At 46.5% G+C, this 23755-nt stretch overlaps 1 protein-coding gene across 8 annotated transcripts in view; it reads left to right on the forward strand.

The window, feature by feature from the left end:
- The first annotated feature begins 828 nt into the window (after positions 1–828).
- Positions 829–23755, forward strand: part of SCUBE2 (signal peptide, CUB domain and EGF like domain containing 2) — a 65997-nt gene continuing 43070 nt past the window's right edge. Inside the window, exons 1-6 of one of the 8 annotated variants that reach the window (XM_019975316.2) lie at positions 829–1057; positions 2201–2323; positions 8857–8982; positions 14414–14548; positions 20125–20250; positions 23453–23569. In XM_019975316.2, the coding sequence (XP_019830875.2) occupies positions 931–1057; positions 2201–2323; positions 8857–8982; positions 14414–14548; positions 20125–20250; positions 23453–23569 (754 nt within the window). In that variant the 5' untranslated portion in view covers positions 829–930. The remainder of the gene's footprint in view (positions 1058–2200; positions 2324–8856; positions 8983–14413; positions 14549–20124; positions 20251–23452; positions 23570–23755) is intronic. The other 7 variants (XM_019975312.2, XM_019975317.2, XM_070803699.1 and 4 more) reach the window with 7 other exon arrangements.

The following is a 23755-nucleotide window of genomic DNA, read 5'->3' on the forward strand; positions in this document are numbered from 1 at the left end:
GCAGCTGACCAGACCTGATGTTTATTAGCTCAGGTGGTCCTACATACCACTGTTGGGCTGTCTCCTGTTCCTGGTGGCTCATCCTTGACCTTCTGGTCCCCCTTTCCCTTCACTTTAGGCTCCAAAAATACATTTAACCAGTTTTCAATGAAATGAACATTTTCTGTTATGATTCTGGGCCCAGCATTGTGCCAGAGACCGACAGTCTCAGCAGTGTGTGTGTGTGTTGCGGGGTGGGGAACAAGTGGGCCACTGTCATCCAGGACTTTGGGCCAGGGGATCAGAGAAGGCCTGGGTTGGGCAGAACCGAGAAGGGTGTAGACGGAGTGCCTGCTGAGGTGAGCAGAGAAGCTAGGGTCCCACTCTCCAGGGAGCTCTTCTGAGGCTCCGAAGGACGCGGGATCACTTTCATTCCATCCACACTCCCCTCGTAAGCGGAGAGAAGGTCAAGTCCCATAGGTGGCGTCGGGGTTTGGGGACTATAGGACTCTGAGATACACAGGACACTTTCCGGGTGCCCCGTGTCCGAATATTTCAGCCCCAAAGTGCTGCTTGTCCTCACAAGAGGGACCGGGTCAAGTTGGAGGACACCGCGAACGGGCGGAGCGCGGTGGCGGTGCGGGAGCGGCGGGTTTGGGGCGGGGGAGCCTGCGCTGGGGACTCGGGGCCCGCCCCCGCCCCGCTGACAGCCGCCCTCCGGCCACTGCGGCCGCGCCCCCTCCGCCCGGACCGCGAGGAAGAAGGGAGGGGGCCGGGAGGGGCGGCCCGGGGAGGACCGTGTGAAAATGAGGCCGGGGCTCGGGGGCCGGGCGGGGCCAGGCCAGGGGTGTCAGAGCGCGGCGGGCAGAGCGCCCGCACACACCTCCCGGAGCCGCCGCCGCGCTCGCCGCCCGCGCTCCCCTGCCTCTGCCCGCAGCCGCCGCGCCTGCCATGGGGGTCGCGGGCCGCGGCTGCCCTAGGGCTGCCCCGGCGCTGCTGCTGCTGCTGCTGCTGCTGCTGCTGCTGCTGACGGCGGCCGTCCCGCCCTATCGGGGCCGCGCAGAGGGGCCGCCGGAGGGTGAGTGTCTGGCCGCGGGGACGCACCTGGCACGCCGGGCGGGACGGGTGCCAGGAAGGGTCCGGGTCCCCTGGCAGGGGGTGAGGGGCGCTTGGGAAGAGCGGGATCGCGGCTCGGATGCGGGGCTCCGCGTGGCCCCTGCTTCCGTGGGGCCCCAGCCGCCAGACAGGCCGAAGCGCCGTCACCGCGCGGGTTAGAGGCCGGGGCCTGAGTGCGCGGCCGGGCCTGTCCCCGGGGCTGATGACAGTTCCCGCTCTGGTCTGCGTGGAGCGCCTGCTGGTCAGACTCGCGCGGGCGGAGCTCGGGGAGCAGGGCTTGGGAGTCTCCTCTGCGGAGACGGGGAACTGAGGGCTCTGGCCACAGTCCAGAGTGAGGTCGGGGCCGGGAAGTTCTCCGATGGGCTTCGGGAATGTTTCTATCCGTGGAACAGCTGCTGTTGGAAAATCGGGGAACCCCGTTCTGCACTAACTGGCCTTGCAATACTTTCAAAACTTTTGTTTTTAGTTCACATGCTAGAGGGATATCAGCCAAGCAAATACTTGTGCCCAGGCGGCTTTCCAGGTTGAGAGGGTGGGCAGCGGTGAGGGGCTGCGGATGGGGGCACCACTCCCGCTTTGCCTGGTTGGAGGGCTCAGGGTGCTGTGATCAGAGCCCAGGGCGCGCTGTCCCCCCATATCGCAAACCCTGAGAAAGCTGACAGACCCTGCTCGGTTTCTCAGATGATCTTTGCCAACTTGGTCTTTCCTTCAGTAGGCCTTTACCATCGCCTGCTCATGTGCCAGGCACTGTGCGTGGCCTCAGGGACGCAGACCCAATCTGTAATCAACTGTCTAGATGGCAAGACAGGCAGGAAAGCAGTGACAGTGTGATATGCGAGCACATCCTGGGGAGGGCATCTCACCTGCACTCTGGGCTCCTGGCACACTCCCTAGGGGAGGTGGGTCTGAGCTGTGTAGAGAGGGCATCCCAGTCACAGTGAACAGTCTGTGCCTGGAAACAGGGGCCTGGAAATCATATGTCAATCCCGGGACTTCCAAGATGGTGAGATGTGAGGTAGGGTGGGCTGGTGGGAGATGATGCCAGAGAGGGACCAGGCCAGGTCATCTAGGGAGACACCCTAGGAGCTGCTGTACTCTTTTGCAGATGTGGACGAGTGTGCCCAGGGGCTAGATGACTGCCATATCAATGCCCTGTGTGAGAACACACCCACCTCCTACAAGTGCTCCTGCAGGCCTGGCTACCAAGGGGAGGGCAGGCAGTGTGAGGGTAAGTGACCTGGTAACCAGTAGTGTGTGGGCCACCAGGGGAAGCCCTCCACCTCCTCAGCACTTGTAGTGGCCACTCGTGTTGGTAGAAATGCTTCTACTCCCACGCTCCCACCCCAACCCTGGGTCACATCACCCATTCTCTGAAATGTATTTCAGATCCTTAAAAAACTGGGAACATCAGGTTTTCCCCAGAGCTGATCATAGCTTCATCTGCCTCTGGCTCTGAAATGCCCTTTTGTCTATCTTCTGCAAAGGAAAAGTGGTGCTTTAGTAGTGTCTTTCGGTCCCACTCAGTTTGGGGGCAGAAAGTGAACAGCTGTGTTGATCAGACAGCCATGCCTGCCAGAGCAGGGCTGATCCTTCACCTCCCTGGGGCAGCTTGTATTCTCACTCTGGAGCCTGAGTGCCAGAGTTCCGCCCTCCCCTGCAGCTGTAGTGACTCCATCTTGTCCATGACTTCGGGCGGTTTGGCGTTGTGACCTGCCAGCTGCACCAGGAGGCTGCCTCATTTGGAGCTGCAGGTTTGCCCCAGCCCTGGAAAAGGGTATGTGGAGGGATGTTTTAAGCCCTTAGAGCTCCAGATTTGGGAGCCTGAAGGCTGGACTCCACTATATTGTGTTCTGGGCCACTGGGGATTAGCTCGTGTCAGGAATTCTGAAGTTGGGAACTGGCCATAGAGTGGACTCTTGTAGGAGCAGGCTGCTCCAGGGAATGGAAGTTGTAGCATGTTGGAGCTGGCAGGGCTCTTCTGGGAGCTCTGAGCCAATCCTGTCTCTCATGTTACTGATGAGGGCATGGGGCTCAAGGGAATTGGGAAAGGGATTGTGGGCATGCTCACACAATTAGCCTGCAGGTGAAAGAATGTTAGATAAAACTCCAGCTCTGTTGTTGGCCTCATATCTCTCCTGTTCACTCAGCTCCTGGTGTCCCTCTTTGGTTGAGTGTGAAGTCCTATTATTTACAATCTCCTCTGTGCATGAGGAACAAAACTCTCAGTTCTCGCATCAGAGAAGATGTGCTCCTGGTCAGGTTCATAGCAAGTGGGGTTGGTGGACCATCCAACCTTCTGTTTCTTCAAGCTCATCTTTTCCTGGAGATAGACGGCCATCTCTCTCTATCTGCCCTACATCATGGGAGGCCAAAAGACTACCTCTGTCTGAAACATTTCTTTGTCAATTCCTCCATACCACATCCTCACTGTATTAAATATTCTATGTATAGTACTGGAATTCACATATGTTCATATCCTGCTTGGGGATAAAAATGTTCACTTTTTCACTGTGACTTCCAATCACTGTATGCTTTCTGGGGGTAGAAACCATGCCATGGTTTCTTTTGAATAAAGTACATATTTAGTAAATGATATTGAATGACAAGTGGCAAGAGTTTGGTGATTCTTAGCTGTTGAGTTTTGCTTATCACAATTGAAATTGAATTACTAACAGTTTAGAGTTAAAAGTTTGCTATTTAGTTTAAAAGAATTAAAGATCGGCATTGCTGCTCTTATACCTTTAAATTGGTTTTCAAAATAATTTGTGATTATTTTTATAAAAATCAGTACAAAACAATACAAAAATGTGTGAAATAGAAAAGTAAAGGTCCTCCTCTTCCTCTCTCTACAGTGCTCGTTGTTAACAGGGGGCATGTATTCTTTGTGCTGTCATTTTCAACCCAAACCCTAGGAGGATCTGATCTTTTGAATACTTGTAGTATTTATAAACCCAGCAAGTAAGGCTCTCCCTGTTTAGTTTGGATTTCTTGGCATGGGGATCCATAAGTGGAAACTTTCTTCCAAGAAGGGAAAGGAAAGAAAATGAGGATTGCAAAGACTCAAAGATACAGATATTCAAAGATGTAACTCCTTCATGTGTACTTTCTAGCTTATTAGTTTTTAAGCCTCTTGGGTCCCGTCTGTGTATTTGTGATAATCACAACACAACAACATTTGTGATAATCACAACACAACAACATTTGTGATAATCACAACACAACCATATTTGTGCTGTGATTATCACCAGAGTCACTTGGCCCTATTTAAGTTCAAGGATGGGGTTTAAAAATAAAATAAAATTAAAAATCAAAAAAAAAAAAAAAAAGTTCAAGGATGGGAACGGGTTTGCTCAGAGCGAACAAAATTTTCTCCTCCACAAATTTCTTCTGCCAAAACATTAGAAAAATGAAAGAATGGGACCTGAGTATTTTTAAAATAATGTGCTTCAGAAGTGACTTTAGGTGAAGGATGTTATGTTCTACATGATCTTTGCTTATATCCCAGACTTTAGAGAGGGATGTTTCAGTGGTCAGTACTCATTATATGGTCCTTATTTCTCAGTTTAAGGAACTGAATCATCTAGGGATGAATTTAGACTTGGCCTTTGTAATTTTTTTTTTTTTTTTACTTTTTATTTTGAACTAATTTTAGACTTCAGAAAATTTGCAAAAATAGTGCAGAATTCTTTACATATGTCTACTACTTATTTTACCCTAGTGTTAGCAACTTACATAACTGCAGGAGCGTATTAAAACCAGGAAATTAACATTGGCACAATATTGTTAACCATATAGACTAACTCAAATGTCACCAGTTTTTTCCTAATGTTCTATTTTTTCCCTTCCAGAATCCGGCTCAAAGTCCCACAGTACACTTAACTGTTGTCTCCTCCTCCCCCTGTGTGACAGCTCCTCAGTCTTTCCTGGTCTTTCTTGACAATGACCCGTAGATGAGTACTGTTCAGTTCTTTTGTTGGTGTTATGTTTCCACATGATAAAAAGTGAGATGGTAGGGACAGACACAATAAGAGAATGTCCTGTGTTTTCTTGTTCTGCATTTGTGATAATACAAAAGTGAAACTTTTGGCAAAGGCTGCTACAGAAGTATTTTCGTGTGCTTTTCAGTGCATCACAGCTGGGGCACACAATGCCACCATGTCCCATTACAGGTGATGTTAATCTTGATCACCTGGTCAAAATGATATATTCTGTGTTTCTCCACTTCAGAGTTTCTTTTTTTCCCCCGTTTCAACAGAGCTATATCTTGAGGCAGGTACTTCCGGCCCATGCTGATATCCTGTTTGTTCTCACATTTCTGTCCGCTGATTTCAGCGCCTCACCGTGGATCTTGCCGGCATCAGTTGTCACTGTGAAGTGTGCCTCTTGGTGGTTTTGTATTTCTCTTGTTCCTTGCACATCTATTAATAGGGTTTCTCTAAGGAAGCTCTGTCCTCATTTCTCATTTATTTAAGCATTGATTTATGTGTTTATGTATGTTATGCCAGTATGGACTCACAGGTATTTATTTAATTATATAGTTGTTTATTTTTGGCTCAAGTTGTTCCAACTGTAGCCATCAGGAGCTCCTTCACATGTCTCCTGTGTCCTGTTGACATGCCCCCATCCTTTTTTGAGAAACTCCTAATTTTCTGATACCACAGAATGCTCCAGCTTCAACCTATATTTTAGCCTCCCTAACCCTAGAATCTGGAGAAGGCAATGGCACCCCACTCCAGTACTCTTGCCTGGAAAATCCCATGGACGGAGGAGCCTGGTAGGCTGCAGTCCATGGGGTCGCTAAGAGTCAGGCACGACTCTTTCATTTTTCACTTTCACGCATTGGAGAAGGAAATGGCAACCCACTCCAGTATTCTTGCCTGGAGAATCCCAGGGACGGAGGAGCCTAGTGGGCTGCCGTCTACGGGGTCGCACAGAGTCAGACACGGCTGAAGCGACTTAGCAGCAGCAGCAGCAGCAACCCTGGAATCAACCACTTCTTCAAGGAGCCCTGGCTTTCCTTTTATTGGGAAATGGTGTATGGAAACCAAGATCTGGATGCTTGATATTTTCATTGTTACTGGGATGTCATTCCTCCTAGGCCCTCTCAGTGGACAGAGCTAGGAAATATATGTATGTATACTAACCCACACATACACACTTAGCTATTTTTATTCCTTTTATCTATGCATTTCTCTATATATTAAAAACAGTGAGTTACACGGATATTTCAGATTCCAAAGCAGTATCACAGGATTATTCTAACCTCTCTCTTGGCTTATTTGTAACTTCTTTCTCTAACAGTGAGAAGCCTGGCTCTCATTATTTGCAATGTATGTATGTTTGTTCAGTCCCAGTATACATATAAAGTATATACAGAATTGCTACTCCATAATCCTGTGGGTAAAACAGATAGAATAATTCGGGTATGGTATTTATATACAACTGTCTTTGTTTTCAGCCTTACAATATCCAGTCAACTTATTACTTTTTGAATTTACTGAGGCTAGTACTTTCCTTCCCCATCCCCTCCAGTGTGGTCGTGTTACTCGTTTATGGTACATTTGGATTCATTTGTTTCTCTCTGTATTCCATTTTTTATCTCCCCTCAGTCCCCACTTCTGCTGCCTGCTTGATGTGTGTGTATGTAAAACATCACCATGGTTCTGAGTCAAAGCTGTACAAAAACCAGAGAAGTGTTACTCCCTCGTCTCGTTCCTATGCTGCTTACATTCCTCATTTCCACGCCTTTTCCCACAAGCACGGGTCACCAATCTCTGTGCTTTCTGGTTTCTCCTTCCTATGTTTCTTTTGTACAAATAAGCAGCTGAATATGTATTTTCTTTTTAACTACTTCACTGAGTTATAATTTACACAGCATAAAATTCACCAATTCTAAGTAATGTACAAATCAGTGATTTCGAGTAAATTAGTTGAGGTGTACAATTACCATGTAATACAGTCTTCAAGTCTTCAAGGTGTCAAACCCATGTCCCCTGCATTGACAGGCAGATTCTTATCCACGACACCAGCAGAGAAGTCCCTGTCTTTTTTATTATAACTGTCTAGGGAGTGTGGAATGGTATCTCGTGATTGTAATTTGAATTTCTCAAATAACTAACGATGTACCTTTTTTATATGCTTATTGTGTTGGAGTGCAGTGTTAGTCACTTAGTCGTGTCCGGCTCTTTGTGACCCCGTGGATTGTAGCCCACCAGACTCCTCTGTCCATGGAATTCTCTAAGCAAGAATACTGGAGTGGGTTGCTGTTTCCTTCTCCAGTGGATCTTCCCAACCCAGGGATCAAAGCTAGGTCTCCTGCATTACAGATTCTTTACCATCTGAGCCAGCGTATTGTCTTTGGTAAAAATGTCTATTCAGATCTCTTGCCCATTCTAAAATTGAGTTGTTTGTCTTATTGAATTATAAGAGTCTTTTATGAGGTATGTGATTGGCAAATTATTTTCTATCAATTTGTGCTTCTCTTCACTTTCTTAATGATGTCTTTTGAAATGTAAAAGTTTTAAATTTCCGCAAAGTCCAATTTATTAATTTTTTAATGTATGGATTTTGTGTTTTGTGATATATTTAAAGTTGTATCTAAAAAAATCTTTACCTAACCCAAGGTCTCAAAGATTTTCTCATAAAACCTTTATATTTTTTTCTCTTAAAAGTTTTCTAGTTTTAGCTCTTACATTTAGGTCTCTGATGCATTTTGTGAGTTTTGTGTATGATATGAAATAAGGGCCTAAGTGAGTCTTTTTTGCATATGGATATCCAGTTGTCTTAGCACCATTTGTTAAAAAGACTATCATTTCTCCCATTAAATTGCCTTAGCATTTTTGCCTAAAATCAAGTGACCATAAATACAAGGTTTATTTCTGGACTCTTGATTCTGTAACAGTGATCTGTTTGCCTGCCTCTATGCCAGTACCACACACTGTCTTGATAACTGTAGCTTTATAGTAAGTGAAAATCCTCCAAATATGTTTTCCTTTTTCAAAATTGTTTTAACTCTTGAGTCTTTTGCATTTCCATGTAAATTTTAAAATAAGCTTGTCTAATTCTGAGAAAAAAAAGCATGTTGGAATTTTATGTGTATTTATATCTCCTTATTTTTTACATGAAGATAACATATGACAAATAATCTTATGCATTTTTATTATTTTTTTTACTTATTAGTATGTTCTAAAAATCACTCCAAATCAGTTTGTAGAAATCTTTTCCCTTGTTTCTTTTTAACAGCTGCACAGTATTCCACCAAGTAAATGCACCTTAATTCTTCAACTACTTGTTATGGACATTTAGGTTTTTTCCAGTATTTTGTAATTACAAATTCTGCAGTGAATAACCTTATGTATATTAATTTTACTGTCGTTGGAGATTCCTAGAAGTGGGATGGCTGGTTAAAAGGTAAATATATATTTCTCTACACTAAAGAAATCATTCTTCGGAAGGAATGATGCTCAAGCTGAAACTCCAGTACTTTGGCCACCTCATGAGAAGAGTTGACTCATTGGAAAAGACTCTGATGCTGGGAGGGATTGGGGGCAGGAGGAGAAGGGGACGACAGAGAATGAGATGGCTGGATGGCATCACTGACTCGTTGGACGTGAGTCTGAGTGAACTCCGGGAGTTGGTGATGGACAGGGAGGCCTGGCGTGCTGCGATTCATGGGGTTGCAAAGAGTTGGACACGACTGAGCGACTGAACTGAACTGAAAGAAATAGTGCCTGTGTGGCTTACTTCTGTTTTACTCCTCAGATATTGATGAATGTGAAAATGAACTCAATGGAGGTTGTGTCCATGACTGTTTGAATATTCCTGGCAATTATCGCTGCACTTGTTTCGATGGCTTCATGCTGGCTCATGATGGTCATAATTGTCTCGGTAAGAAAAACAGATAGAAATGGTAATTATCATTTACCTCCTCTCTAGCACCCCACCCCTTTCTTTTCTTTGACAAAAACATATTCATTAAAAGAAAACTGGGATGATAAACTTTTGTTTTCTGGCTCCCCAGAAATCATACTTCCTAATAGAAAACCAGGGTAAGTATTTTAGTTTTTATGTGATCATTCATAATATAAACCCTCCATTGTCCAAGGAGGTGAGTGGATATTGTCATTAGTACTTACTGACTTTCTGGCATTGACTTGTTACTTATAAGATCTTTAGTCTTGTGTTAAAAGGGTCTTGACTTAAAGCTATTTCTTTAATCCTGTAAATACCTCTATTCCAGAATCATGTAAAACTATTTGTCGTAAATATTCCACATGTGTGCTTGGAGCTCAGCCAGATAGACCCCTCTCTTTTTTCTTAAAAGAGAGAGAAATTCAAACAGAAACCTTCCATTAACATCCTCCTAGTATCCCACAAACCAAAAACATCTGTTAGAGTTTCAGTCTCTGAGTTAGGAACTGCAAAGAGCATTGTTTACATTGGTTCCTTATGCTAGGAATAAAACAGAATTTAAAAATAGCAAGCAGTTGGATAGGGCTGAATGTTGGATGGTCTTAGAAGACGTGGCACACCTGGAAGGCAAGTGTTTATGGTCTGTTTGCACTTGAAGGCTGATGTTAGCAGTAGTACAGAAGGACATCATGGGACTCAGAGGACATCAGATGCCTTTGGCATCAATCCTTCATGTGGTTGACCCACTGATGTCCATTTGGCTAACCAAGAGAAGTTTGAGCCAGGCCCCACCTCTGCGGGAACAGCTAATTCAGATGCTCCCTTGCTGTGCAGTAGAAATGGCCACTTGATCAAATGCTTTGAGATGAGCATGGTGGTGGTGGTGATTTAGTCACCACGTCCAACTCTTGTGATCCCATGATCCTGTGGACTGTACCCTGCCAGGCTCCTCTGTCCATGGGATTTTCCAGGCAAGAATGCTGGAGTGGGTTTCCATTCCCTTCTCTAGGGCATCTTCCCAACCCAGGGATCAAACCTGCGTCTGTCTCCAGCATTCCAGGCAGTCTACTGTATTGCAGGCAGATTCTTTACCGACCGAGCCACTGGGGAAGCCATAAAAGTCACTGAGTGAGTATAGGCCGAACTTGTGTTTTGAGTGTTGCGGGAAGGAGAGTATTTGGGACTTAGGCCTGGTATGACCTTTGTCATGTCACCTGGAGCCCCATCCTGATGTCGACTCTGTCCCTTCCTGTCTGTGTGTGGTATGAGAGGTCCAGCACTGGTTAGACCACTTGGCCTTCCAAGCCTGCAGCTCTCAGGGAGAAGAGATTGAGGGCTGGGAGTCACTAACCCCTCTGCAACTTTCTAGGTCATCAGCACCACAAAAAGACACATTAGAGACACAATCCTGAGAGAAGCAATAAATTGAGATTAATTAAAAATTTAAAAAAAAAAGAAAAAATTATGTTTAGTGTGTAATTTACAGTATGTTTAAAAAAAAAAAAACATTTTCTGGGGAAAATCACTTATTTCCCTTTGATTAGCCAATGGCATGTTGAGGATCTGTAGTTAATGGAAGACCCATTGATCACAGTTGTGCTCAAACTCACAGCCTGGGGAAAGTGTGAACTTCTGAAGAACAACACGCAGAACCTTCCAAGAGTTAAGGACTAAGGACCTTGGGTGGGGTCATTTGGAGTAAAGGCCTGCTCAGAAATCCCGAGGCCCCAAGTTCTTCCTTGCCTGGCTGCTAACTCAGATATTTCAGCAGACTGTTTCCATTTCCCCCTCTCTGGGCTCTCTTTCTGGGTTTGGTAGCAAGAGTCTGCCTTGCAGAAAGGCCCTGAGCATCCACTGAGTACCTCTGAAGGGACTCAGGATTCTATGAAAAGGAAGGCGAGACAAAATACAGTGATACGTGAAGATCAGGGCCAGCACACAGAGAAACCTCTCTGCCGTTTGGACTCAAAAGAGCAGAAGCATTTTGTGACAGGGAAGGAGCTCAGTATCAAAATTTAGGAGTGGCAGTTTCCTGTGTTCTCTTGGATGGCCCCTACCTCTCCTCTGCCCCTAACCCTACACCAGCTGCCGATATATGAGCCAGGATATGCAGAGGACAAACACCACTGAGTTCTGGCTCTCTACCCAGATTGCTCCAGAATCTTGGGTGCCTGTAAGCCTGAAAAACAAAATGTAGCTCTTCCAGACAGCTCACCCCACCTGAATTCCATTTCTGTTTATGGAATAGCTACTAGGTCTTGTAGCCTATTAGCATCGCTTGAAAAGTTTAAAATGACACCAGGTCTCATCCAAGGCTAGTTAGACCAGTGTGGTCCAGATATCAGCATTCTAACCTGCGGCCAGGTTGTGAAACACTGTTTTATGCTCTGAAGAAACTCACCAGCTTAGTGTGCACGTGAACTTTTGTATTAATTCATTCCCTGATAGCTCAATTGGTAAAGAATCCATCTGCAATGTGGGAGACCTGGGTTTGATTCCTGGGTTGGGAAGATCCCTTGGAGAAGGGAAAGGCTACCTACTCCAGTGTTCTTGGGCTTCCCTTGTGGCTCAGCTGATGAAGAATCCACCTGCAATGCGGGAGACATGGGTTTGACTCCTGGGTTGGGAAGATCCCCTGGAGAAGGGAAAGGCTACCTACTCCAGTATTCTGGCCTGGAGAATTCCATGGACTGTATAGTTCATGGGGTTGCATAGAGTTGGACACGACTGAGTGACTTTCACTTTAATCCGAGCGCATCACCCAACTTGATACATTTCTGATTGCTTTGGAGAAAAGGAATAGTGGGTGAAGCATGGGGTAGGGTGGGGCAACTCAGAGCCAGGCCAGGTGTTGGTGCCCAGTCTCTCTGGGCTCACCCCAGTCCTCTCTGCAGGAACAGCCGGGCCAGGTGTGTCCCAGCGTCTCTCACCCTCTGGAATGTGCTCCCTTCACCCTTTGGCACGGAGAAGGGCGAGTTTGTTAGGCTTCAGGGGATGGCTGGAGTCCCATCAGTTTAGAAAGGCATCTGCTGGGTAGTGTGGGAGGACGGATGACTGTAAGATCTGAAGTTTGAAACCAGATAACAGGTATTTAAATGGGAATGTTCTTGTTACAGATGCCCCCAGGAGCTAAGATAGGCACATGGGAAATCAGGGCTGGAGAAAATAAATTGGTTTTTATATTAGCCTTCTCCTCGAGCCTCTATCAGATCTGAGATTTTTCTGGAAGTTTCCTCTTCTTTAGCTTTGATAATGCTATGCTCTTCTTCTTGTTTGTTCATGCATTGAAGAGTTAATATGTGCCTGCAGGTTACAGGGCTATGCTAAATATATATTTTTTAAAACATCTGTCTTCAAGGAGTTTGCAATCTAGTGGATATGGATAAATAAGCAATTCTGAGGAGTCAAAAGGTACAAATTAAAAAAAAAAAGATTTTGAGAATGCATAGCGGTAAGTGTATTGATGGAGCCGTGTACAGGAGTGTGTGTGACTCAGTGGAAGAAAGGTCCTCTAACCTTGCCCTAGGGGCACAGCACTGGGGCAAGGCTCCCTCCCTCCATGCTGATGGCTTCTTTATTGGGGCTCCTGCTCTCTCATCCTGCTACCCTCAGTGTTCTCCAAATTCTTCCTCTGGCTGTCTCCTCTCTCTCCTCTCCTCTCCCTTCCTACACTCCTGTGTTTGACTTGCTCAGCTGCCTCCAGCATATTATCAGGACACCACGAGTAAGTGGTTTTCAGAGCTGTCTTCACACCGGGCTCAGGGTTCCCACAGCCTACTGGATCGAGCCCTGGATGTCAGCATCTCACATGTATCACCTCCCTGCCCTGCTGGGACCAACCAATCTCCACCCCCAGTTCCTCCCCATGTTTCTCAGCCACCTCACCCTATGTCCACATGACACCCTTGTCCACAGTTCTCTTTTATTTCTTCCATCCTAGGCACCCCCTCTGTGGTCCCCTTCTCCTCCTGCCCTCAATCTTTCCCACCATCAGGGTCTTTTCCTGTGAGTTGACTCTTCACATCAGGCAGCTTAAGTATTGGAGCTTCAGCATCAGTCCTTCCAATGAATATTCAGGGTTGATTTCCTTTAGGTCACCAACTCAATGGGCATGAGTTTGAGCAAACTCCAGGAGATAGTGAAGGACAGGGAAGCCTGATGTGCTGCAGTCCATGGGGTTGCAAAGAGTCGGACATGACTGAGCAACTGAACAGCAGCAGGCATCCTCACTGCCAGGCCCCAGGTCAGGTCCCTAGTGGCACCAACCAGGGCTATTTCAGGCACATGTTTGAAGCTGGACTCCCAGGTTTCAATTCTTCCCTTCTCTGAGTGCTGTCTTATCCTTCCCAACATGAGGGGCTGATCGTGTCATCCCAGCTCTGGTGATTTCCAATTGCCTCTCTGATGAAGTGGGAACTTCTTTGCCTGGTATTTAAGGTCCTCTGCAGTGTGACCCCAATTTGTTTTCCCAGCTCTATCTCCTGTAACTTCCCTACCTGTACCATGCTTCAGTCAAATTGAATGACCCACAATTATCTGGACATACTCCATGTCCCCCAGCCTTCCTGCTACACTCAGGCCCTTTCTTCTGCCTCCAGTCCCATCTCCTGATTTATCATTGAAGAAAGACTGCAAGGCTCACGCCTTCATCAGCTTTTCCAAAGAACCCATCCTGAAGCCCACAGCCAGATGTGACCTCTGTCCTCTGTGCCATTTACCTTACCTCACCATTACTCCTTCAGAGTCTCTTCCCCTTTGCTGAAGCGGATGCTCCTAGAGCCAGGGAACTGCATCTTACTCATCTGTGTTTTCGGAGAAGGCGATGGCACCCCACTCCAGTACTCTTGCCGCCCATGGATGGAGGAGCCTGGTAGGCTGCAGTCCATGGGGTCACGAAGAGTCAGACACGATTGAGCGACTTCACTTTCACTTTTCACTTTCATGCATTGGAGAAGGAAATGGCAACCCACTCCAGTGTTCTTGCCTGAAGAATCCCAGGGACGGGGGAGCCTGGTGGGCTGCCGTCTATGGGGTTGCACAGGGTCGGACACGACTGAAGTGACTTAGCAGCAGCAGCAGCATCTGTGTTTTACTGTCTCCTCTAGCGCTGAGCTTTGGAGAGAGAAGGTAAATACTTACTGGACTGATTACCTTGTGTCCAGGGGGACGGCCTGTTTAAGGGAGCCACGGACCTGTGAGGGCTGAAGTTAATTACCTGCGGTCCCACTGGCTTCAATTCTGAGAGCTTCTGTGACACAAGGACCTGAAGAGGGACCTCGTCTCTGCTTAGCAGGAGCCCCTGAGCTGCTGGGCAGTGGGGTGGGGAGTAGGGTGGGGGATGGGAGGTGCTGGGCGGGTGTGTGTGAAGCAGCCCCACACGCAGAGGCTCAGCCTTCTCCCCCCGCAGACGTGGACGAGTGCCTGGAGAACAATGGCGGCTGCCAGCACACCTGCCTCAACGTCATGGGGAGCTACGAGTGCCGCTGCCAGGAGGGCTTTTTCCTGAGTGACAATCAGCACACGTGCATTCACCGCTCAGAAGGTATCTCTGCTCGGCTGGGGGGGCGGGGGGAGGGGCAGCGCCACACCTGAGAGTCCCCCTACCCCAGTGGCTCTAGAGGGAAAGCATGCCATGTGTAAAGTCTGGAGGCCTGACAGGCAGGGTATTTCAGCTTCACCTTCCTCACTGGCAAAATGAGGGAGTTGGTCTGGGTGAGTTCTGAGGTCTCTTCAGACTCTCACAGTTGCTGATTCTAATCTCTAAATAGACACATGACACATTTCAAACATGAGGATGTCTCAGAAGAAATGATGATCTGCCAAGTTTTTGGAAAAGGTGCTGCAAAGCACAGCCGGCTTTTTCAAAGTGCAAGCCCGCTCTTCGTGGGGAGGGAGGGAGGGGCTGGAGCCTTCCCGTGGAGACTCAGTAAATGGCCCTGTTTTCAGCAAGAGCGGGCCTTCCCTGTATTTTGTATTTTTGAACTCTGACCTCTGGGATTCCAGGGGGCAGGTGGACCCCTTCCCCAGACTGGGGGGGGTCCTCTATTTTAGGGTTTCCTTCACCCATATTGCCATTCACCATTTCTCCATAAATTTGCAGAAAACTCTCCTCTGATGGCTTTCGTTCTCTCTGCTTTGTGTGTATACCTATTTTCTTTTTCTGTTAGTTCAGTGGACTGTGAGGAGGGAGAGGCATTAACTTCTTGTGGCCAACCAACCATTTTTAACTCAATGATGTGGTTTTAATCCTTCCCTGCTCTTTCTTAAGCCACAGAACCACACTTTGATGGCGGTATGTCTCCCATGGTTGCTCGTGCCTGTTTTTAAGGGAAGTGCTCCAAATACTAGACTATTAACTCCTTTGTGCTGCTTGTTCATCCTCATAAGTTAAAATGAGGTGATTTTCAGTTTTTCTACTATTTAATCACAAGATTTATAGATTTATTATTTTAATTGTGGTGGTTTTAGTAATTTTTCAAGGGTTTCTTTGTGGAAGATGATTTTTGCCTCATTTTCCAAGAATGATGGCTCCTTCCTTAGCCCTCACCAGCAGGCCTGTTTGGGTACTAAGAAGAGGAGTCAGAGAAATGGGGAGTCGGATGCTCTTATCCCCCAGCTTGCTTACTGTCAGAGTGTGAGCTGGTTACTCATAGCCCCTGGCTCTAATCAGGTGATCTCTTATCTCGTTTAGGTGTAGCCCTTGACTGAGTAGCAGGTTTGATTTTCGTTTTCCCTGTGGGGTTCTCTGGACTCTTCCATGAGCTGTACCTCTTGTCCGAGGCTGAATTAAGATGCCAGCAGCACGAGGATGATCCTGATCTCAGGGCCCCTCCCCTTTGGTTGCTCAAAGCTGCTTCCTGGAAAGTCCCTCTGGCTTCCACTTCAGGTGGCAGGAGGTAGAGCTACTGGTCCTGTAGGTAGAGCTGTGATTGAACACCCCCAGTATGGGTCCCACCTCTCGTGAAGCCACTGGCAGTGATTAAGACCTTCTCTTACCCTCACTCCTCCAGAGCAGTGATTCAGCCCCTTTCTCCTGTCCCCAAGTCCCCAGACTGATGACAGACACAGGCTCCTCAGACTGCAAGACCATAAGAGCAGTTCCTTTCCACAGTCTGTGTTTTCTAAATTTTTTATGATTCAGACATTCTTAGAACCCCTAAAGAGTATTTAAAATGAGGATATTTGTTTGGGGCTAAAACCCAAGTCCAAGTATTGGAGTTGTGATCTGGAAGCACTCTGTGATTTTCTGTTGTGTTTCAACCTGGCTGCTGGGTGAATTCATGGTGGCGTGAGCCCACAGATTAGAGCAGTTTGCAGCTGCCCACTTCCATTGTAGGGTTTTAACTCTCCAAATAGAGCCAGCGGTAAACAGTATTCCTCTAGGATGCCCTCCTTGAAGTGCACATTAAACTCCTGAAATCTATATTAAAATAGGCTTTAAAACCCACAGCTGATCCTTTAAAAATGGTTGAAAGAAGGTAAACACTGCAAGCTAGTATTTTCTAGAGTCACCAATGTTGTTATTAATAATTATATGCTAAATGTTCTTTAATATAAGGGATCATACTAGTTAACTCTGAGAGAAACTCAAGCTATTTGTGTGTGTTTTTTTCATCCTTAGAGACCCCAAAGTTCTGGTAAAGAGACTGTGTGTTTTCACCCATGTAATGGGGGTAGGCTGGAGAGAGACACATGGCCCCAGCCTGCCTTTGTCCCTATTCATGGGTGCTCAGGCTCTCAAAATGAGCATTCCTCTTTTGTTTTGTCCGCTCTGAGAATATTTCTAGATGTTTGCACCGCTGCCTTTTTAGAGTAGTGGGCAAGGTGGCAGGTTAGTGAGTAACGGGCCATGCTGTTAGCAGGATCTGTTTCTTCCTTTTCTTGCCCTATTTGCAAGGCTTATTTTTATTCAGTTCCCAATAATATACTTCAGTGAGACCCTGGGCCAGGGGTCCCCCAGAATGGGATATTTCTCAGGTTTCTGAGCTGTTTCCTCCCTGGGAACTAACAGTCCTAAACATAACTGTCCAGGCAGTTTCTGGGATAGCCAGGACCCTAGCTGGGTCCTCCAGTTTGGACCAGTCCATCTGCCTGCCCTAGCAGTGGCCTTGTTTTGAGTCAGGGTACTCTGAAAAGCCTCGGGGGCCCCTCTTAAAAAGCCCTTAGCATTTCCAGAGCCATTTAAACCTTCAGTGTCTTCTGGTAACTTTAGGTCTTGCTTGGTATGATGTGACATCAGGGGGCAACTTCTTTGTGCATCCTCATGGTATCTGGTGCACAGTCAGTTCTTACAAAGTATTTCTTGTGCAAATGAATTGCTCTGAGAAGCAGTAAAGGTCACTTTGCAAACATCTTAACAGACTTGTAAATGAAATGCAAAAGAAAAAGAGGGAGAAGCAGCTGATTTGTATGGGAATGTGCTTTGGGGTACTTCCCCTCACTTCCGACCCTGGGAACCATCTTGTGCGGCCCAGCATCAGAAACATCGGGAAGCAGCCGGCATGAGATATTGAGGATAGTCTCCTGGAGGGAAGGAAAATGATGTTTCTACTGCTGCCTTTTCTTGGGCACTTTACATTTACCACTAGATGCTCCTGGAGCCTGTTAGTGTAAATGCCCTGCTGATCCAAGAACAACTGTAATGCTGGGTGGGCCTTCTTTGGAGGACAGGATGCTTCCTGGAGGCATCTCCCACCTCCTGTGCCATCTTAGTACTGGGAGAAAATAATGTCTTCAGAAATCACCGGCCCAAGCCAAGAGAGAGCTCCCCCCTGACCCAGTGCAAGCTTCTTTCTGTGTTAATTGACAGCAGGCCTTGGCACAGATGAATGGATCCCAACCACCTCCAGCAGATTGAGTGCTGGAGCTCAAACAGCTCATAACTGTCAGATAAAAAACAAGAAGGTTTTAAGAGAATGTGAGATGTATTAGCTGTTGCCCTCTCTTTTGGAATAGAAATGACATCTGTTTGTATTAAAACAATCATTCCAGTTAAGCATAGACCCATGGGTCCCATGGTGAGATTTGGAGAGAAATGACTTTTGACTTAATTAGAACCAATTGGCTAAGGTTTTAGGGGCACAATACAGAGCAGTATTGGATCCTGGAGAACTCGAATGAAAGCTTTTTGTACTCATGTTAAAAGAGTGCCACTTCCAGTATTAGAAAATGTCTTGTCAGTGGAGAATCAATGAGAACCAAATCCCTACTCTTAAAAATGTTTTAGAGTTACATTGCACAAATGCAAAAAACCATCACATGAATACATACCTATTTAGTTCAGTTCAGTCGCTCAGTCGTGTCTGACTCTTTGCAACCCAATGGACTGCAGCATGCCAGGCTTCCCTCTCCATCACCAACTCCCGGAGCTTGCTCAAACTGATGTTCATCGAGTTGGTGATGCCATTCAACCATCTCATCCTCTGTTGTCCCCTTCTTCTCCTGCCTTCAATCTTTCCCAGCATCAGGGTCTTTTCTAATGAGTCAGTTCTTTGCAACAGGTGGCCAAAGTATTGGCACTTCAGCTTCAGCATCAGTCCTTCCAATGAATATTCAGGACTGATTTCCTTTAGGATGGACTGGTTGGATCTCCTTGCAGTCCAAGGGACTCTCAAGAGTCTTCTCTAACACCACAGTGCAAAAGCATCAATTCTTCGGTGCTCAGCTTTCTTTATGGTCCAATTCTTACATCCATACATGACTACTGGAAAAACCACAGCTTTGACTATATGGACCTTTGTCGGTAAAGTAATGTCTCGGCTTTTTAATATGCTGTCTAGGTCGGTCGTAGCTTTTCTTCCAAGGAGCAAGCATCTTTTAATTTCATGGCTGCAGTTACCATCTTCAGTGATTTTGGAGCCCAAGAAAATAAAGTCTCTTACTGAACCCCATGAACAGTATGAATAAGAAAAAAAGATATGACATACCTATTAATGTTGTGCAAACCAGGGAGAGGTTTTGAGAATACTCTTGGGTGTGATAACAGTTCCTGCAGAGTGCTAGGATGTGGCAGAGTCCTAAAGAATTGGTACTGAGAAGAGGCATGATGCTGGCAAACCACACAGATGTCTGCTTTGCTGCAACCCCATCAATTAGATAGATGCATGCTAAACCATCGAGGAAAATAACTCCCTTCCCACCATATTTACCACAAGATCAGGCCTAATGAAAATTACAGTTTACCTGGGAGGGATTTAACAGCAGCTCAAGGAAACCACATATATGAGGTCTCTCTCTGTTCTTTCTGCTGTTGACCTCTGAGCCTGCTGAGGGAGGGCCCAGGAACTAACTGAAGGAGGTCACATAAGACAGGTCCCTGGCAGATGTCCACGGGGTGATGCCAAAATACAGAAGTAATCACAGTCACCTCCAGAGTGTGGATTTGGTGGGGGTAGAGAGGAGGGTTGAAATTTTCTGAAAATCATCTGCGAGAATATATGAAAAGGAGGACTTCCCTGGTTAAGACTGTGCTCCAAATGCAGCGGGCTTGGGTTGAATCCCCGGTCAGGGACCTAAGATCCCACACACCATAGAGCATGGTGCTCCCCTGCCCCCCAAAAAGAATCTGTGAAAAGGTTGAGAATCTTCACCTGTCTATCTGCAGATTTTTGTAGAGAGATTCTCCTTTTCTGTTTGCATTCTTGATCAGCGTGGGTAAAAGCATGGCAGAGGTAAGATTTCCTGGGGTCCACAGGCTCTGATTCCACACCCAACAGAGAGCTCCTAGTGGTACTTCTTTTTTTAAGTTTTTTGATCACACCACGTGGGATCTTAGTTCCCTGACCAGAGATTGAACCCAGGCCCTCTGCAGTGAAAGCGTGGAGTCCTAACCACTGGACTGCGAGGGAATTCCCTTCTGGTGGGTACTTTTTTCTAAGTGTATTGAGTAGGCTCCTATCTCTTTTGGAGAATTGAAACATCCTATGTTTTGGGTGACATAAGAAAATTTTCGTATCTCTGTTAACTGGCTTGATATGAATGACATATTCTTGTAAAACGTGGGGCTGATGGACACCCAGGCAGGCAGGTTTGTGGCCCGCCTGCCAGCCCCTCCAGATACTCCGGGGCTCTGGATTCTGGTGCAACCTGGTCATCGGCTGCATGCCGCTGTTTTTGCAGAGGGTCTGAGCTGCATGAATAAGAATCACGGCTGTAGTCACATCTGCATGGAGGCCCCGAAGGGCAGTGTCGCCTGCGAGTGCAGGCCAGGCTTTGAGCTGGCCAAGAACCAGAGAGACTGCATCTGTAAGTACAGACTGGTACCCCGCCCATCCCTGCACCCTGGGAACCCCAAGCCATCCTACCCCAGAGGTTGTCTTGTGCAGCCCAGCATCAGAAACATCAGGGAAGGCAGCTGGCGTGGGATACAGAGAATAGTCTCCTGTAGGGAAGGACAATGATGTTTCTAAAGGGACCAGTCAGAAGGAGCTCACACTCAGGAGTGAGGAATGTGAATGCTGGGACACAGGTCTCCCTCTTTTCATGGAATAAAATAAAATTTCCTCATTTGGCAACTCTTTGATACCCGCTTCCTGCTTCTTGTACAAGCCTCACCGACCTCCTTTCTCCAAACACCAAACTCCTTGCTTTTGGAAGATAGTTCCCATTCTTTCATGCCTTCAAGGCTTTTCCACGCCCTCCTCCCTTCCTGGCTTGGTGAATTCTCACTCAATATTTATTTACTTATTTTTGGCTGTGCTGGGTCTTTCTCTAGTTGTGACGAGCAGAGGCTAACTCTTCTTTGTGGTGCTCGGGCTTCTCATTGCAGAGGCTTCTCTTGTTACAGAGCACCGGGCTCCAGGGTGCACAGCCTTCAATAGTTGCAGCACCATGTGGGATCTTCCCAGACCAGGCATTGAACTTGTGTCCCCTACATTGGCAGGTGGATTCTTATCCACTGTACCACCAGAAAAGTCCTCACTCAATTTTTAATATCCTGCCTAACTTCTAATAATGAAAAAGATAATAGGTACTTTGGGAGGGCATTTAATATGTGCAAAGGCTTATCTAAAGAGGTGCCATATTCCATTTAATTCTTACAGGCATCACCTTATGAGCCAAGTTGAGAAAATTGTGGAGAAGGTAAAGCTATAAGGTCACAGAGGGAGCAGGTGGCAAATGTAGGATTCACACATAGATCTAGCCTGACTGTAAGGCTTGTGCTCCTAATCACCATGCTACACGACCTCAGAGGCAGTCCCCGATGGCCTCAGACAAGGCCGCCAGTTGGTATTTTGCCTCCCGCAGTGTTGTTTATTCCTCAGTTATAGCACGTGGCTCTGTGGGTTGACTTGTATGTTTATGTGTTTGTTCCCCCAGCTATGAACCTCTCCAAGTCAGGGATTTTGTCTTATTTTTGCCTCTTGGTCTTGTCCTGGATGTGTTCAATACACATTTATGTAATGGATGAGTCAGTACATGGTGTACACAGTCCAGATGCAGCTGCCTCGGGATGAAGAAACACAATAATAGCTCCGACGGATAACAGGAAACGACCACCATTAAAGGTGTTTCTAAACCACTATTTATGCCAGAGGAAACAGTGAGGGTTTCCTTTTAGGAACTCTTCCCAAAGTCATTGGGCTTCCGTGGTGGTTCAGCTGGTAAAGAACCCGCCTGCTAATGCAGGAGATACATGAGATGTGGGTTCCCTCCCTGGAGGAGAAAATGGCAACCCACTCCAATATTCTTGCTTGGAAAATTCCATAGAGGAGCCTGGTGGGCTGCAGTCCGTGGGGTCTCAAAGAGTTGAACATGACTGAGTGAACATGCACCTCTATTACATTTTGGGGTTTCTCAGGTGGCTCAGTGGGTGAAGAATCTTCTTGCAAATGCAGGACATGCAGGAGTCATGGATTCGATCCCTGGGTCAGGAAGATGCCCTGGAGAAGGGCATGGCAACCCGCTCTGGTATTCTTGCCTGGAGAATCCCTTGGACAGAGGAGCCTGGCGGGCTACAGTCCATAGGGTTGAAAAGAGTTGGACACGACTGAAGTGACTGAGCATGCACGCAGCATGCCCAAAGTCACGGACCTTCTAGAAGATGCCTGCAGTTTGCTAGGGTTGGTTGTTTACAGTGAGTAGACCTCCGTGGTTAAGAGATGGAGAGACAGGGACTTCCAGTGGTGGAAGCCACTGGACAGGTGGTCCAGTGGCTGAAACTCCACACTCCCAATGCAGGGGGCCCAGGTTTGATTCCTGGTTGGGGAACTAGATCCCACATGCCACTACTAAGACCTGGTGCAGCCAAATAAATAAATATTAAAAAAAAAATAGAGACAGACAGTTTTGCTGGTGAGACTTCTCTCTGATACCTCCATCACAAAGCAGAGCACGGCCTCATAGCCTGACAATCTAGGGCTTATGCCACCATCACCATCAGCAGGTTCTGACAGCCTCACAAGCCCCTAAAAGTGGGACTGGCTACAGCTATCCTCAAAAAGAAGACCCAGGTCTCTGCAGGAGACTCACCTGTGGATGAGATTCAGCATTTTACAGCCTTTCAGGAGCCAGTAGACTACCTGAGAGTTTATTTGTAAAGATTTAAAATGTTTTAAAGATATCATTGCTCAAATAATACCATAAGATTATATTCAGATAATATTATAAAACTTAAAATAATAAAAAAACCCCCAGAATTTCACCACATAATCCAGCTGTTTTGCTTTTCTCATATTCCTATTTAGTTGTTGATATGCATATGCAATTATTACACAGCTATAATCACAGAACATTTTCTTTCTCACAGCACAAATTTAGTTCTTTTAAATTAAAAAATTAAAAGTGGCTGTATAAGAATTTAAACAGTCCAAAGAAACATATAGCCCTCCCCCACTCCCATTTCCTTTGCCAGAGGTAACCACTGTTCAGTTTGATGAATAGATAGTTTTGTGGTTGGCTTTCTTCCCCTCCTTGGCTTGTTATCAATGTGTTCATACACAGTCTTTGTAATTATTGGTTAATGTTGCATTAACTGTGCGCGAAGAGTCATCATTTCCTCTGATTACCCTCCCTTCTAACTAATCAGATATAATCTGATGAGAGAAATCCTAACATATACGTATAAATTAAATACCATCTGTTCCAGACATAAAACGTGATAACATTTCCAAATGTCCCAGTACTTCTTCTGATAGAGCAGAGCACTAGTTTAGAATCCTTTGGTATCATTTCCTTTAAATGGTGAAAATCTCCCTTCACCTTCACATCTCTGTCTTCCTATGCAGTGTTGCTCAGATCTGTCATTCAGCATTTCTACAAGTCTTATTGTGACTGCTTGCTCACATAGACAGGGATATGGACTGAGTCAAGGGTCTTTTACGCACAGTCCCTAGTACACGCTAGGTGCCTAAAGACCTCCTGAATGAGAATCAGAGCTCTTTTGGAGGAAACAAAGCGCCAGGTGTGGACATCTCAGTGTTTGATGTGTCGATTCATTTTCTCTTAGTGACCTGTAACCATGGAAACGGTGGATGCCAGCACTCCTGTGAAGACACCGCTGAAGGCCCAGAGTGTAGCTGCCATCCTCGGTACAAGATGCACTCGGATGGGAGGAGCTGCCTCGGTGAATGGTGACCCCAATGCTGGGTTAGGGTCTTCCCCAGCCTGCTCGCCACTAACCCAACCCTAACCCAAACCCTAACTATTAATAGTGTTTAGAACCAGAGGTAGGGTGTTGCCAGTGCACTTGCCCTCAAGCGGGTTCCATGCTGCTTCACATGGGGCAGGGGCAGTATTCCAGACCTGGAAT

This window comes from Bos indicus, chromosome 15, assembly GCF_029378745.1.
Source record: "Bos indicus isolate NIAB-ARS_2022 breed Sahiwal x Tharparkar chromosome 15, NIAB-ARS_B.indTharparkar_mat_pri_1.0, whole genome shotgun sequence".
Lineage (NCBI taxonomy): Eukaryota > Metazoa > Chordata > Mammalia > Artiodactyla > Bovidae > Bos > Bos indicus.